Source organism: Calypte anna, chromosome 5A (genome assembly GCF_003957555.1).
Source record: "Calypte anna isolate BGI_N300 chromosome 5A, bCalAnn1_v1.p, whole genome shotgun sequence".
Taxonomy (NCBI): Eukaryota; Metazoa; Chordata; class Aves; order Apodiformes; family Trochilidae; genus Calypte; species Calypte anna.
This window is the reverse complement of record NC_044251.1, coordinates 25,788,604-25,805,441: the sequence shown is the minus strand read 5'-3', so window position 1 is coordinate 25,805,441 and position 16,838 is coordinate 25,788,604. Positions and strand designations below refer to the sequence as shown.

Genomic DNA, 16,838 nt, shown 5'->3' with positions numbered 1-16,838 from the left:
TATAGAATTTCATGGGGTGATATAATATCTAACCATTTATGAAATCTTTTAAGTATTTCACTTGGTCTTTAAGTAGGTTTTTTTCTTCCTCTGGATCTGTGATGGAGATTTGATTTAGGAAGTAGAAAAAATAACTACTAAATTTCTAGAGGGAATAAACAAGTGAAAAAAAATTGGCTCTGTAATTAGAGTATGCCACTGTGTGCTGCTGTTAGTTTAGAAAGCTTCTCCAACATGTTTTCCCTCAAAATTTTACTAGCAATAAAGATGGATCTCATGTGAAATTCTGAAAATTTATGCCTAAATCAAGGTATATTATTTCAAGTTTGCTGTTCAGGTCAGAGTGAACAGGGGAGAGATGTATAGCTGTTTAGATAAGAAAGGCTTTTTTCAGAGATGTTGGAAGAACTCCATGCTAGACACCATTCAAGTTAAGTTGTAACAAATGATCAATGGCAGAGATCTCTCTCTTCAACCTGGAATCATGAGGATGAGAGAGAGTCTGTGAAATGCTTGCCAGCTTTTTTTTTTTTTTTTTTTAAAAAGAGTCCTCTTAACCTAAAAAATTTGCCTGGGGACTAGATCAAGTCTTTCAGGTTTTGAAATCGGAAACAAAAAGTTGCACCATTGCATCATTCAGTTTGAGCATGGCATGTTTACTGCCATGGCTTGAGCCACATGATCTTTGTGATGGGTCTCAGGGTGTATATGTCTTCAAGCAGTATGTACTTGAGGAAATGACTGACTGATTTCTTTTAAAATGGCTGATTTCCCCCTGTAGTTTTTTTCAACTCTTCAACTCTTTTCATAAAAGGTGATTTAAAAAAATATTTAATTTCAATATTTCTGGTTTTATTTTTTAAATGATACAGCTTTTCTTGGTAATCTAAATATATGTTCTTGAAATCAGTCTTCAGTGAACTGAATTCGTTCCCTTTTTCTCCTGTTTTGTGCTAGAATTATAGAACTGAAGAAAAGCCACAAGAATCTTTATAATGAAGTGCTGCTCGGAACTTCTGTTTAGTAACTGTTCCGATAATTGTGTAGTTATTATGTAGTAATTACTAAAAAATAGAATAAAATTTTAAAAAGTTCCTTTAATACACCTCATACAGCACTATCATGTCTTCCTTCTTTGTTTTTGACTTGTTGAAGATACTATACCCTAGAGTCCAAATATTAAAATTTGTCTTAAAAGCAGATTAAAATTTGGGAATACTGTAAAAAGTTTTTGCTATTAATTAAAGTACCACTAGTAACTAGAATATCTTAATTAAACTATTACTTTTTTATAAGGTTTCTGTGATAAGGTGCTTTTGAAATGTTTGTCCACATGCATTAAAAAAGATTTTTTATTCCTGTCCTAGGAGCGAAGTTTAAGAAGTATCTTGGTCACTCTGCTCATGTGACAAACGTCCGGTGGTCACACGATCACCAGTGGGTTGTCTCCATTGGGGGAGCTGACCATTCTGTCTTTCAATGGAAATTTATCCCTGACCGAAAGTTGAAGGATTCCCTTCATATAGCACCCCAAGGTATGTAACTTTTTAGAGAGAGAAAAAAAAAAACCCAAGGTGGGACGGGGGGGAGGATAAAAGAGAAGTAAAATGATTTGGTGCAAGTATAGATATAAATATTCAGTCACTCTGCACAAAATTGGTCTTTAAAATTTGTGTTTGACTGAAATACCTGATAGCATTATCTAATTATTGCTTGCAACCTGCATGCCTAGTCTAGCAAGGTTGTGAAAAAAATTCACAGTTTTCCCTGTGCAAAGGGAAAATATAAAAGTTTGGCTCATAGATATAAATCTATGAATTCTGTAAATATCATCCTTTACAAAATTTTTAACAATTTGTTGCCTGCATGTTACTGGAATATTAAGCTGTATATACTAACTTGATTAAAAATTTGAAGTATTTAGATGATATTTTAAGGATTGTAGTTGATTTTTATTGATTTTTATAGCAGACAATAGGTGTTTAATATTTGGAAAAAAGGTGTAGCTCATGTTTCTACCAGTGACTAATACAGCAGCTATTTTCATGTCTTCAGTTTGCCAAAGTCAAATAATTACCCAAGTGCCTCATTTGGGAATTCCTAAAGGAATTTAGAAAGTCCTTTGGGGAAATGAGTGTATAGAGTTAAAGTGAAATAGGTAGTTTAACTCTTTAGCTGCTAAGATCAGAGGAAGGTGTATCAGTGTGAACCCAGTAAACAGTAAATGAATATTCATTCAAGTTAGCAGCTAAATGCATGCTCATTCAGTACTGGTCTTGACAGTGCCAAATGCAGAAAAAAGCAATTGTTCTCTTCCTCTCCTTGATGAAGTCTTCAGAAAGCCTTTAACTGATTTTGTCCTAAGTGTTAAGAATTCTTTTCCAACTAATTTCCCATGACCTAAACTTCACATTAGCTGCTGCGTCCCAAGATAAAATTTCTGTATTTAATATTTTGTTTAGATTCCTTGCTCCAGATCGGTAACTTTGCCTCTGGCTAGCTGATGGTATGTGCAACAAACATCTGTTTTGTTACACTATTGACAACTGCCCTGTTAATGGCTTTTCTAACTGTTATCTAATACTTTTATTGCTAGCACTATTGTTTTTCTCTAGATCACTGATAAAAATGTTTACTTCCAAAGGTTTGTCTTTATTACATATTTCTAGGAACATTTCCTACTAAGTGGTGATTCTCTCTTTGCAATCACACTTTGAGATCTTTCAAAATCCATTTGTTTTCTAGAGTAATCTTGTGTCTGGTTTCTCAACCAAAAAATGTGCAGTAATCAGTCAAAGGCTGCAGAATGATCCAATCTATTTGCATTTATTAGCCAGGACATTGTTTTCTGTTTCTGTTAACATGAAACTCTGTCCTACAACATGATCTACTTTCCCCAGATGTAAAACAGAAACATTAAAATGACTACTCTTTTACTCCACAGTCACCAACATTTTTCCAACTTCCTTTCCTTGTATGATTTTTCTTTTCCTAATCTACCTGAAGAATTGCTGCTGACATTAATGGCTCACCTGACCACAAGTTGCACTTAGGAGCCCTTTACATCTCATTAGTCTTCTGAAAGTCTCAGTCTCTGCTTTATACTTATTACTTCATCATCTTCTTCCTTCCTTTCCTCCTAACATTAATGTTGGCACTTTTCACAAGGGCATGTAGTGATAGGGCAAGGCATAATGGTTTTAAACTGTAAGAGGGTAGATTTAGGTTAGACATTAGGAATTCTTTAGCGTGAGGGTGGTGAGACACTGGAAGATGTTGCTCAGTGTCATGGATTAGGCCCAGCTGGTATCAACCAGGTCTCTACTCACCCCTCACCCCCACTGTGGGACATGGGGGGAGAAAGTGCACCCGAAGGCTTTTTAACTGAGACAAGGATAGGTTCTGGATGCTGCCTCTGGAAGCATTCAAGGCCAAGTTGAATGGGAATTTGATCAAGCTGGTCTAGTGGAAGGTGTCCCTGCCCATGCAGGGGGAGTGAAACTAGAAAATCTTTAAGATCCCTTCTAACCCAAACCATTCAGTAATTCAATAATAATAATTAAAATGTTGATGAAATAATTTTAATTAATGAAAACTAACTTGTTTCAAAAACTAAACCAAAAAAATAATACTTAAATCGCGGTTTATTTCTACTGTATCAGCAGAATTGATCCTGTCAGCCTGTCAATTATTAGCAGTTTATGCAGCTGTTAATATAAACATTGATTATTGAATCAGAAAAATTAAGCAGCTACTTAGAAGACATTCTAGTTTGTTGTTCATTTTCTGTTTCTGTTTTCTTGGTGGCAGAGAGCCTGGTTGATTCTAACAGTGATGAATCAGATTCGGATCAGTCTGATGTTCCAGAGCTGGATTCGGAAATTGAACAAGAGACACAGATCACCTATCGTCGACAGGTAAAGATTTTCACTTTAATGGCAGTAGAAATACTTCCCAGGGTTTAAGTCAATCTTTTATGAACAATCTTTTGTGAAGAAAACTGGGTAAACTGAGGGCTGTGCAGGAACTGATCAAAACCTTTAGAATAGTTTTTATCTGATGAGTTCAAAATATTAAAATACAATAGAGAAAAAAAATAGTTACATGTATTCCCAGCATGGTCTATTAGAGTTTGGTTGTCACTGATAAATAAGTTACTTTATACAGTAACCAGCTACACTCAGCTGAGATTTTTTTCAGTGATGTCTGTATAACATTTTTTGGGTGATAACTGCAGCTGAATTGTCAAAAACTTGCTTTTCTTATGGAACTCTTAATTTACAAGTATGCTCTTTTCTAAAGGTTTACAAAGAAGATCTACCTCAGCTTAAAGAGCAATGCAAAGAAAAAAGAAAAAGTGCAGCTTCTAAGAGGCGAGAGCGAGCTCCAGGGAACAGCATAAGATTACATTTTGTTCATGGGTATGAAAACTTGGATTCTTTAAAATATACAAACAGACTGTGATTTTAGATTGGTACTTATAATTTAATAATCTGCTGAAAGATTTTTAGGTCAGTTTATCTGTGATTTGCTGTTTTTATTTATTTCTGTAAAAACAAATTTACACTTAATTACAAGAAACAGGCACTGGAATTTTAGCTGATACTTATTGTTTGAATAGAAGTGACAAAATACATTGTTTGGCTATCATCCATATTTTTCAGTATCTGGAAAGTAATGGGTCTGTTGTATTATTATGTAGAGTGCAACAGAAACTTATTGTCGTTGAAGTTGACTGTTCTGTACTAAGTGGTATTTCTATCAGTTTTTAATTTAAAAAAAAATTTAAACTATAGCTAATCTGAAACAATTTGCACATGCTTCTGTTAGTTTAAGAATTAAATTTAGCTCCTGATAGATCCTCTAAGGTTTTCATTTCAAATGATACATCTCTTCAGGAATACAGCTTCTTTTTAGGTGGTAACTAACTGCACAGGTAAATCATTGGTATTGTGTGTGTTCATTGTGATACTTAGATTGGGAAGGGCCATATGTAATACTTAACATATTAATTGGCTAAGAATAGTTAATCATTACAATTACAATCATAACAATTTTGCCTGTAGATGACATGGAGTCTGAAAATGCCTTGGAAATAATGATGACTGTGAAGCTTGGTACAGCTTCTTAGCACATATTTTTCTTAATTGCTTTTTAAAATATTCTCATTTTGGATGCATAGTCAGCATTTATTTTATTAGTCTGTGCTTGCAGAGGAACTCCAGTATTTTTAACAGTTCACAGTGTGGAGTAGAGCACAGGAAAATTATGTCCAGATAATCTTTCGCACTGTGCTTGACTTTATAATCCCTGCCACTCCCTGAATGTTGTGCCATGTCCTTAAAGTATTGATGTGGCATATTGTAATAGGTTATTTTTTTTTACTTTCTACCTAGTTACTGTAGGTCACTGCATATTATGTCCCCTTAAAATGAAGGAAGTGTGCAGCCAGGGAGGGCAGGCAGGCATCACTTCAAGTCTGGCAGAAATCAGGGGTTTAAAATTGTAGTTTATTGTTTTGTTGAGTGTATCTTTCAATTTAATAATGTTCGGTCAGTTTGTTGAGATAGCATGTTGTATCCTGTTGTTTTGGGGTGTATGTTTAAGCGTACTTATAAGGAAGAAAAGCCAGACAAACAGGAGGAGGGGCCGACCACAGGTGTAATGAAATGAGGCAACCAGGTGCCACTAATTGCCAGGTAGTGGGCATGAGCTTGTGTTAAGCCCACCTGTGCCTGATTAAGGTGGGCCCTAACTGCACATGAACTCTGAGTCTTGAACCCACGGCCTCAGCATTACTCGGGTTTGTCTGTATAACTGCGTGCTAACTGGCTGCGCCACTCAAGCCTCACTGTAACAGCGATGAGCGCTAGTGGCGCAACGAAGTTAGTGCGGTGCTGAGAGAAAGCGACTAACCTTCCTGATGGCTTGCTCAGGAGTGAGCCGAGCCTGTGCTTCAAGACTCACCTTTTATTGGCCCCCTAATCCTGCTCATGCGCAGTTAGGGCCCGCCCTAATCAGGCACATGTGGGCTTAACACAAGCTCATGCCCACTCCCTGACAATTAGTGGCACCTGGTGCCTCATTTCACTACACGCAGGGGCCCTCGAAACTGGGGCGTCACGTGACCATTCTCCTCAGCAACAGAACGAAGCCCGCAAAGCAAGAACCAATGCTGGGAGAGCCCGCAAAACGAAAACCAATTATAAACTGATAAGAGACTGAGGGGAAGGGGTTTATGAAAAGTATAAAAGAACCAGTTTTACTTTATTGAACTTGCGAGTGGTGGTGGGGCTATGGCTCCCTGGCCGCCCAGCGTGCTGCAGCGTGCTGCTTTACTTATATCTCTCTCAATAAAAAGTTTTAAACATAGAGTCAGCGTTTTTAACATTCTACCTAGTTACTGTAGGTCTCTGAATATTATGTCCCCTTAAAATGAAGGAAGTGTGGAGCCAGGGAGGACAGGCAGGCATCACTTTGAATCTGGCAGAAATCAGCTTTAGAACATCCATATGTGTTTACTGCTGAGGCAAATTGTTAGTGAAGGACAAAGGTGGAGAGAGAGCAAAGCATGAGTGAGTAGTCTGCACCTGTTTTGTGAGTCTAGATTTCTGGTTGCTTTGAGATGCACAGGGAACAGACAGACATATAGCTGAGCCTCAGCTATATGAAAAGAGAGAGATTTCTGGAGACCTTGAAGGGACAGTAAGTTAGGAGACACTGAAAAGTTGCTGAGCTAGGACCAAACGTGAAGTTAAGAACCTGCCTGTGAATACCAATCTAAAATGTGGGTCTGAGGGAGACTTATTTAGAAAATTTTATCTCTGTGCTGTCAGGTTTTGGTGGTTTGGGAAGTTCACTTTGCTTGCTAGTGATCTACTGAGACCCAACTTTGGACTTGGCAGTATTTCAGACAGTACAAAACTGGTGGCTGGTACACCAAATGGCTGTGCTGCTATCAAGAGGGACCTGGATGGGCTAGAGGAACTAGTTAGGGAAGAATCTCATGAACATCATTAAGAGGAGATAAAGTGTTCTTTATCTGATGAGTAATGGACCTGAACCATCTGGTCAGTTTAAAAGCATAGTGAGATGATTTAGCAGTTTTTCTCTAATCACATATGATATAAATAGCACTGCATGTAGTGTGGGTGAGCAAACAGAATGCAGCATGTTCAAACCTGCTGTGGTGTTTCCCACAAATGCATGGGTCTGGTATTTGTGAACATGGGTCATGGTGGGAGTTTTCATAATAGTGTTCATTAAACTAAAGTTGGTCACCTGCTTGCACTGTGTACCCAAGGAAAGCTTTATATAATTTAATGAAAGACCTTTCAACCTAGACTGAATAATTTCTCTATAATTTAAGCTTTTGAACTGTCTAATATGCAGCAACTGACTTAATACTATCCCGTTCATTTTGTTTATGACACTTACTGGTGTGTGTATAGTTACATCATTGTCTTGTGTTTTAAAGACCTGTACTGCTTCCCTCTTAAAATAATTTAATTTTTTCTGATGATGCATGCTTTTAGTTAAGCAAACCAATTAATATAGTGAGAAGTATAACATCGGCATTACAGATTTCTGTTAGTTTGTACTTGCTGATGATGAAAATCTCGTTATACAAAACTATTTTTTTTCAAAATTGCCTAGAATGCCTGGCTGATCATCTTCATGGCTTTTTTTCAACTAGTTCAATTAGAAGCTGGGTGCAAAAATACTTCAATCCCTAAAGAAATGTAATTCATGGCCAATTCAAATGCATTTAAGTGTCATACCCTTCCTGTAAATGTAACTATATATTTAGAAATGTAACCAGATTTGCTTGTTTCTTTCTAAAATAATTTAACAGTTGATTTACTGAAGATCTGTAATAACAGAAGAAGGAACAGAAAAAGGATAGCTGGGGAATTAATAGGAGAGAAACAGGAGTTATCAGGAGAAAATAGAATATTGCGTGTATCAGAAGAAATGAAGGGATTAATTTAAGTTACATGTTTTTAAATGTTATCTTCTTTGTCTACTAAGGGTAGCACAGTCAAGGATATTAAAAACCTGGTTGTTTCATTTAGTGTAGTTTAGGTTTCTGAACCTCTGCAATTACTTCTAAAGCTAGGACCCTAGGCTTTTTGAAAATGCCACTCTTGTTTTTTATGAGGTACTAAATCACACCTAGGAAGAAATGCATTCACTGTGATAGTGCACACTGACCTCAGTTGGACATTGGCTGACTCGTGTCAGTTGCTTTATCTGTACAGAAAGGAGACAGGTTTTCCCTCAAAAAAGAAAATTAGCTGGAAGCAAATTTATGCATTTGATTTCTGTCAGCAACTTTCCAGAAACTGGTTTATGATATCTGTGTTGTCTGCTATCTTTGGAAACTTTTGCTGCCTTATTTTTTTATCAAGAACAGAGAAAAGATTTCTAAAGTGCTAGTTGGGGCTATTTCACTTAATTCCTGAGTTTGCCATGTGATACAAGAAAGTTACACGCTATTCCTCTGTTTAAAAAGTTGTGGAAAGTAACTAGGAAATAGCAGCCATTTTCAAACTAATGCTACTAGTGCTGATGTCTAAATAGTAAACGGAATTAATAACTTGGTGTTTCTTTGGGAAAATGTGTTAATAATCTTGAAACACCATAACGATAATTGGTAAGCTTATTTTTTACATGTGCAAAATGATTCTTGCAAAAATTTGTCTCAGAGTTTCTTTGTCTATGGTTATGATCCTGATGAACAAGCTTTTTTCCTTTAATTAGTTACAGAGGTTACGACTGTCGAAGCAATTTGTTTTACACTCAGACGGGTGAAATCGTGTACCACGTGGCAGCAGTGGGAGTGGTGTACAATCGGCAGCAGAACACACAGCGCTTTTATCTAGGTCATGATGATGACATCCTTTGCCTTGCTATTCATCCCTTGAAGGACTATGTGGCAACAGGCCAGGTAGGATGCATGTTTATCTGCAGTAGAATCTGAAGTTGTTACTACTGAATTTAGAAAAGCCTGTTTTGGATGAAGGAAGCCCAATCTGCATTTATTCAGGTGAAAGACTAAAAATCTGTAACTTAAGTTTTTTTTCTTTATATTCTTTACACATCTCTGATTCTTTGGTTGATTATTTTTTTTAACCTCTTCTTTATTTAAGAATATATTCATATTTTTTATTCAACATTATGTTACTTCTTCATAACAAGCAGGGAAAATGTACAATTAAAATTACATATTTTTAGTATCTAAATTGTGAAGTTACCTGTGTGATTATTACATTCGTGTATTATTATATAACAGGAAGTTAGTTGTTACTACATTCTGGCACTTCAGTTTCATGCATACTATTTATGGTTATCACCAATAGCCAAACTGTTTAGTGTTTGTACATGCAACACGAGTATGTATCTGATTAAAGTACTTAAAGTAGTTGATTTTATCTGTTGCCAGGCAGTAATTTTAGGTGAATTTTTTTTTTCACTCATGTTTGCTGACAAATATCTCTTCCTGTAAATGTTTACACACCTTGCCTTGAAGGTTTCATTTGATATTTCATGGGTTTAAATTATTAATATAGTTGTTATTGTTAGTATTATATAATAAATGGGAGAACATATAATCAGAATTTTAAAATAAAAATAAACTTGGCTTATAGTGCTCTTGATTTGCGTAAAAATGTTGGAGAATAACAAATTTGCAGGTCAGTTTAAAGATTAAGTGCTAAATGTGAGAACTGAGTCAATTGAATCTTAGAGTGGTAATGACTATAAATAAAAATGTAACTGGATTTACTACATTTTAAATGTAGTAGCAATGCTTATATTATATACTGGTATATATAGACATACATACATATATACATAGTATATATAGACATTATATGCTGTTATATGTGATGTTACCTGCAGAAATTAGGTAATGCAGAAATTAGATGCCCCATGCAACACTGATTTAGAATTTGCCAATAGTGGGTGTTACAAAGAGCTTTGCAAACATCACATACTAAGTTTGTGGCAAAACCAGAAATAGATCTTGGTTTTCTTGAGTCCTGTCCCTGGTCTTAAACACAGAAGAGTGTTATTCTTGTTTTGTAGTGCTTTTTTATTCTCTGAGGTACAAAATCTTTGGAGTAGCAAATAATCTTTAAAAATATTGATTAATAATGCTTTCATACAGTTTCTTACCAATTTCTAGTTACCTGCCTGCATTAGTGCCATTCTAGTGGACATTACTTTGTAGGTATCAATGCATTAGAATTTGGTTTTTTAGACACTAGTGATGTCACCAGGAAGCAACAGAAGTGACCTTGATTTCTCAAACGTAGAGTAGCTTATATACTAGCAATAAAAATAATCTTTTATTTTTAGACAGTTAATGATTGATAGAGAATTGGTGGACTAAAAATGCTACAGTGAAATCAATGAAGGACTTTCCCCTGGTTCCCCCTCCTCAAGAAGATTCTAGTTAATTATGACTAATCTACCTAAGTTCTTTGGAGGGAATACAGAGCCAGCTGGGAAGTGGTATTTGTAAAGGAGAAGGAGAAGTAATACACTGCTGGTCAGACACACGTGATACTGGGAAAATGCTATCACTTTTAAGTATAAGTAACTTAACTATAACTTAACTATACTTGTAAGTAACTTTTAACTGTTTGTCAATATTACACTTTTAAACAACTATGTGATTTAACTGAGAAATGAAAAAAAATATTACAAATATGTATACTTTCAGGTTGGTCGAGATTCCTCAATACACATTTGGGATACAGAAACAATAAAACCAATCTCGGTATTAAAGGGCTATCACCAGTATGGTGTTTGTGCTGTTGATTTTTCAGGTAATAAGTATTTACTTATTTATATAAAATTTTCCTTTCCTGTTTGAAAATACAAGTTAACAATTTCTAATGGGCAATTGGGAATTCCTAGACACTGAACATTTTGTATTACAAATATTCTGCAGTCACCAGTGTTAAATGAGAGGCTGTCTTAAAGTTATAATACATTAAAAAGAGTTGCTGAAGTCTTGCACATCAGAAAAATGCAAGAAGAGGTTCTATGCCATTTAATAGCTGAGCTATCACTTTGGAATTTCTTTTGATTGTATGAGATGAGGCAGGCCCAGGGATCTTGAGTGTTGTGTCTGCAGTGCAACTGTGTAAGCGAATTTTTGAGCAAATTGATCAGATGTGCACTTCTTTTTTCCAACTAGATCCTGCAAAACAATTGGGCAGCTCACTGACAACTCCAGGAATTCCATTTACAGAGTTGTGGGTGGAAACTTAGCCCCTCCACCTTATACTAGCATAAGAAACTGTCATTTAAACTTTTGAGTTTTTTGTACCACGTACCTTGAATTCCACTACCATGTTAAATTTCCTCTTCTCCACTGGCTTCCATTCATTCTTTAATGAACTGAATTTATTAGACAGGATCTCTAACATAACAGTAAAGATTTTTTTTGGAAAGATGAGTAGTTTGGGGTCCTTGATGCTTCTTATCATTCTTTGGTTCTCCTTTTTCAAGACATGAATCTGAATTCCCAAATTCTGGCATGGATACACAGCTATTTTAAAGATGGATACATGTCAGAAAGTAGTTGATCACAACTGAGCACAAGTAATATCTGTCTTGGAGGTTAACGTGGAGTACGTGTCAGAGCTTCTCGAAGGCTTCATACTGATACTAAATTTAAAGAAATTTTATAAACCTGCTTCAGTGCTTCCCTGTTTAGAAATCAGCAAGGATTTTCAGAGTTTTTTATATGGGGTAGCTTAAAATCCTAAATGCCCTCCAACCGACCACTCAAGTTTAAGAGCCAATAGGTGACAGATGTGTCTCTAAGCACATCATAGATTGTTTACCTCTGTGCATTCTTCTTATAGTATCTCTAAAGTTACAATATTATTTAATCTAGTTTCCTATTATTGCAACATAATGTTATCTATCTACTCTCTTAATCATAAATTTATTTTTCTAGCGGATGGGAAACGACTGGCTTCTGTGGGAATAGATGATAATCACACTATTGTACTCTGGGACTGGAAGAAAGGAGAAAAGCTTTCAGCAGTAAGGTAGGAATTTAACTTGCTTTAAAATTTGCTCCTAGATTTACTCTCTAGTGTCAGTAAGCAAAATATATTCATTAAAGACAAACAGATCTCTAATAAATTAGCAGTTTCTATCACTTAAGTGCTACAGGAAATAACATTTAGTACAGCCTTAAAACTTTCTTTGGAAACGAAAACTGAAGCTCTGATAAGAGTCAACAAGAATCAGTAGTGACAGTTGAATGGGTGAAGACACAGGAGACAATGTTTGTTTCCATTTCTTTTGATGAGTTCTGAAATAATTTCTTTAAAACTCACTCCATGCACTTCTTTTAGCTCTCCCAGAGATGGTTATGCATGCTCTGATTTTCAGGCCCTTTTCCTCAGAGGTCACATCGTTATTGGGATAGTAGTTCGCAGTTGTTTTGCTCAGTTCTCTTTTCTTTAAGGCTCCTGAGCAGCCTGAGCCAATCTGAAGTTAGCTCTGCTTTGACCAGGAAGCTGGACTAAATAACCTCCAAATGTTAAATATTTTTCTAGTTTATTTGACACTACACAGATTATTTCATATGCTTATTTAATAGAGTTTTAATCTACAAGATAGAATCTTATTTCCAATGTTGGGTAATGTCTTTGAAACCTTTGACTTTGTTGGTTTTTATTGCTCTAATAAAAAGCAGTAATGAGGGTGGAGTTTTCCCTACTCTCTGGATTTGGTATGGATACACTGAATATTGTCCAAGATGGGTTTGAAAGAGATTTTTTATTCTCTTCAGGTACAATTTCAAGGGTATCAACTTCCTTTATATCCATTAAATCCATTATTGTTCTTCAAGAATAGTTATTCTCGTTTTCTTTTTAAAGTTGTTTGTTGGAAGCCTAATTAACTTGGCTTCTGTGAAGATACTGGTTGGGGCCTTTCCTTTGCCTACTTTTCACAGAATCACAGAATCAGCCACGTTGGAAAGGACCTCTGAGATCATCAAGTCCAAACCTTAATCCACTACCACTGTGGTTACCAGACCATGGCACTAAGTGCCACATCCAGTCTCTTTTTAAAAACCTCCAGGGACGGAGAATCCACCACGTCCCTGGGCAGCCCATTCCAGTGTCTGATCACCCTCTCTGTGAAAAATTTTTTCCTAGTATCTAACCTAAACCTCCCCTGACAGAGGAGTGATCACATTTTCATGTGACTGTTACTGTTTTAGTATTTTTTTCCCTCAACATATATTTTTTTGTTTGTTTGAAATCAGACTTTTGACAGTTCATGCTGGATTTAGTTTCAGGAGTGTTTTTCTTCCTTCCTATTTGGAGGAATTGAATAGAATATGTGAGAGCAGTACCTGCACTTTGGAGATGTCAGTATGAGTTTGGAAAGAAACTAGTTCATGCTTTTTGCAAATAGTTAGTCTAGTGGTCTGAAAAAAAAAACAGAAGGTAAAAGATTATTTCCCCTCTTGAATAGGGAGCAAAAATTAAGGATTAGAGGCTTTTCTGCATTTTGAAGAAAAGAAAATCTAGTAGGAAGAATTTGCATATATAGCAAATATAGTTGAAAGCTTTCAATCTATAGGACTGAAACAAGGCATTTTGATAGAAGCAAAGTAAGAAATGTAAAACACACAACAGATTTATTGTGTATAAAAAAAAACAGTTAAAAGTGGATGAGCATATCAATTTATTTTCAAGATGAGAGACTTAAATAACGTTTAGAACTTTACACCTGTAAGTTTCTCATTATTACCTGTCAGATGTCTGAATACCTAAGCTTACTGCAAATATATAATCTTTTTCAAAGAAAATGCCAACTAGTGCATTTCTGAAGTAAAATAATTAATCACCTGCTTTGGAAACTGTAGGGTAGTGAAAATAGGACAGGACTCACTATGTTAGTTCTTCAGCTCCCTTCCCCTTCAATATAAATTTTTGTTAATGATTTGGAAGTAAATGTTAGCAAGACAGAGAAGGTATATATTAGCAAAAAAAAACCCCTAACCTATTGAAAACCATGAATTGTTATATTTTAAAATATTTTTCTTTGCATTTCAGGGGAAGCAAAGATAAGATTTTTGTTGTTAAGATTAATCCTTATATGCCTGAAAAATTGATCACAGTTGGAATTAAACACATGAAATTCTGGCGTAGAGCAGGTAAGAAAACTTTTCAGAGTTACAGCATTCTGTTACTTAAAGTATAAATATTGTGTCTCTTTTATTATTGTTTTTGCTGTGTATCTTCGAGTTTTCTTTGCCCTAATAGAAGTAACATAAATTGTTATTATGGGAGTTGTGGGAATTCTTTTTAAGACAAATTTGCTGTGGAGCTAGAGCTGCAAATGTAGAAAGGAGCCTGGATTTCCTACTGTCTGTTTTTATACCTAATAGTAATATGAAAATGTTACAGATGCTAAGAGGCACAAGTATAAATATATTTAAGGTTATAAAAATCCACATGCAAAGATTCAGACGAAGTTCCTGAAGGAGATGTGTGTGCCTATTGAGACCTGTTTATTTAGATATTTGTGTTGTACTTAAAAATTAAAGAGCAAGATAAAGCAGTTTTCTTTATCTGCCAAAAAAATTCTGAAGAGTGAAAAATCCATTTGCTGATATTAGTGGGACTTTAATTGTTTCAAATCTCAAGAAAAAAAGACATATGTTGTGTAGAAGACCGTCTTATCTACTAAGAATCCTTTAATTATTCATGCAGAATTTATGAACATTAACTCACATGACTCCCTGATAAAAAAAAAATTGTGGAGAGAAAAGTCTGTGACAAAGAAGTAGTTTTTCTCAGTTCTGTCTCCTACAGAAATTAATCAAGATTGCCTGAGTGCAAGCTGTTGAAAGCTTTATAAATTATTAATTTTAGCAATTTTGCTTGCTTTCTATACAAAGAACAAAGTATGTCAGAATAGTTGCAGAATGATTACTGTAAATTCCTTACAAAGAAATCTTAACTATAATGAAAGCCTGGAGGTGGTGATTTTGAATGAAGGTAGGAAAGTGTTTAAAATGCCTCTTTTCCCTCTGGCATTGCTCAGTAAGCAGGAATCAAACACCTTCAATCTGCAGCCCATCTGTGTGAAACCACAGAGGCAACTCTGGCAAGGCAGTCACTGTGACACACACTGTGTTAACAGCAGTGTTAAGGTGAGGAGGAGAGTGCTCAGTGCACCTCAGCAAATGCCAAGTCTCTGGAACCTGCACTTGAGCAGGTGCACTTGGTGTGAGAAGCAGATAGTTCAGACTAAATTTTTGTCAGTGCCAAATGATGGCAGAGAGGGTCAGGGACCTTGCCTCTCCCTAACTGTGAGAACGATATGAAGGCTCAGATTCTGAGGGGCTTCTCTGTTATACCAGATGAAATTTCTCTGAGGATTGTGATAAATCTGACTTTCTAGCCAAAAGTTACTGTGTGTTGTACCTGGAAAATTAATTTAGATATTGTATCTTAAAGAATTCTGATATTTATATAGCTGTAACTGTTCTATTTACCAGCAGCCAATATAGCAAACTGCTAAGTTAAAATTTGAAATCCCCTCACTGAAAAGATGAATGCATGAAACGGATGTGTCAAGATTTAAACTACTTTTGAGTTAATTTCATGAGGAATTTCTGTGAGTTCTTTAGTGGATACTAAGTCTATGGTTTAGATGCAGGGTTATAAATGCACTTTCTCTTTGTATGTACATTTCACTTCCAGATTTGAGTACTAAGTTGAAAGTAATTTTTTTTTCTTGAAAGATGACACACAGTAGAAAAAAATATTTTGTGGGAACTTCTCAGGCTTATATTTTGGAGAGCATTTTTGAATCAGAATAAGAGGTCTTGCTCTGGGTAAGGTTGTATAGTTTCTGGAAAATTACTCTATGCAAACATCTAATTACTTGTTTTTGTTTTGAGCCCAGGTGGAGGACTAATTGGGAGAAAGGGCTGCATAGGCCCATTGGGAAGAACTGATACAATGATGTGTGCAGTGTATGGCTGGACTGAAGAGATGGCATTCTCTGGAACATCCACGGGGGATGTGTGTATTTGGAGAGATGTGTTTCTCATAAAAGCTGTCAAAGCACATGATGGTCCTGTGTTCAGCATGCACGCACTGGAAAAAGTAAATAAACTAACTGCTTGTTGTGTTTTGATGTCCAGATAAAAAAAGTCTATGAAGTTAGGCCTACCCCAAAGTCAGGAATTCGTGGCTTTATTTCCATTACAGAAAAATTAGAAATGTCCCTAATTCTTGCTGTGTAGCACAGGTTGTCAAACTCCTGTTGTCCAGAACATTCAGTAATTTTTATGATCTCTTCCTAAAGAAGTAGCAGTGACCTATGACAAGGTCCTTTTTGATTTAGGCATCTGGAAGTTTAATGGAATGTGTGAGCTTTTCAGAGAGGAAGAGGATTGTGCTCTTCTTATTTTGTGCTGTAATTCTACTTCTATAAGCATTCAATCTGTAGATCACTATGTACTATCTCCTGATTCTCAACATCTTTTGACTCAGGAAAGCCTTTAGACATGTGCTTAAATGTGAATGGGTGTTCCAGTTATTTGTGTGCTTGAAGTTATCTATATCTTTGTGTCTTGCTAGGTTAGACCAAGTTATTCCACTTTCTAATATCTGAGTTCCTGTATATAGTAGATTTGGACAAAGCGTGCTTATTTATATTGCAAGAACTAAGTTCTCCAAAGACTAATTGCTTCAGTCTTAAGTATAGATGCTGCTTCATGAGGTATCTGGAAATAATTTTTGAAGACTGAATGGCATGAACATGTATATATTTGAACA

The 16,838-nt window shown here is 35.7% G+C and overlaps 1 protein-coding gene across 1 annotated transcript in view; it reads left to right on the top strand.

Moving 5' to 3' along the window:
• EML5 (EMAP like 5) overlaps window positions 1-16,838 on the top strand; it is a 90,793-nt gene that overhangs the window by 37,650 nt on the left and 36,305 nt on the right. The window contains exons 11-18 of the mRNA XM_030452089.1: window positions 1,368-1,535; window positions 3,811-3,917; window positions 4,303-4,421; window positions 8,764-8,950; window positions 10,730-10,835; window positions 11,978-12,071; window positions 14,100-14,200; window positions 15,961-16,163. Of these exons, the coding sequence (XP_030307949.1) occupies window positions 1,368-1,535; window positions 3,811-3,917; window positions 4,303-4,421; window positions 8,764-8,950; window positions 10,730-10,835; window positions 11,978-12,071; window positions 14,100-14,200; window positions 15,961-16,163 (1,085 nt within the window). The remainder of the gene's footprint in view (window positions 1-1,367; window positions 1,536-3,810; window positions 3,918-4,302; window positions 4,422-8,763; window positions 8,951-10,729; window positions 10,836-11,977; window positions 12,072-14,099; window positions 14,201-15,960; window positions 16,164-16,838) is intronic.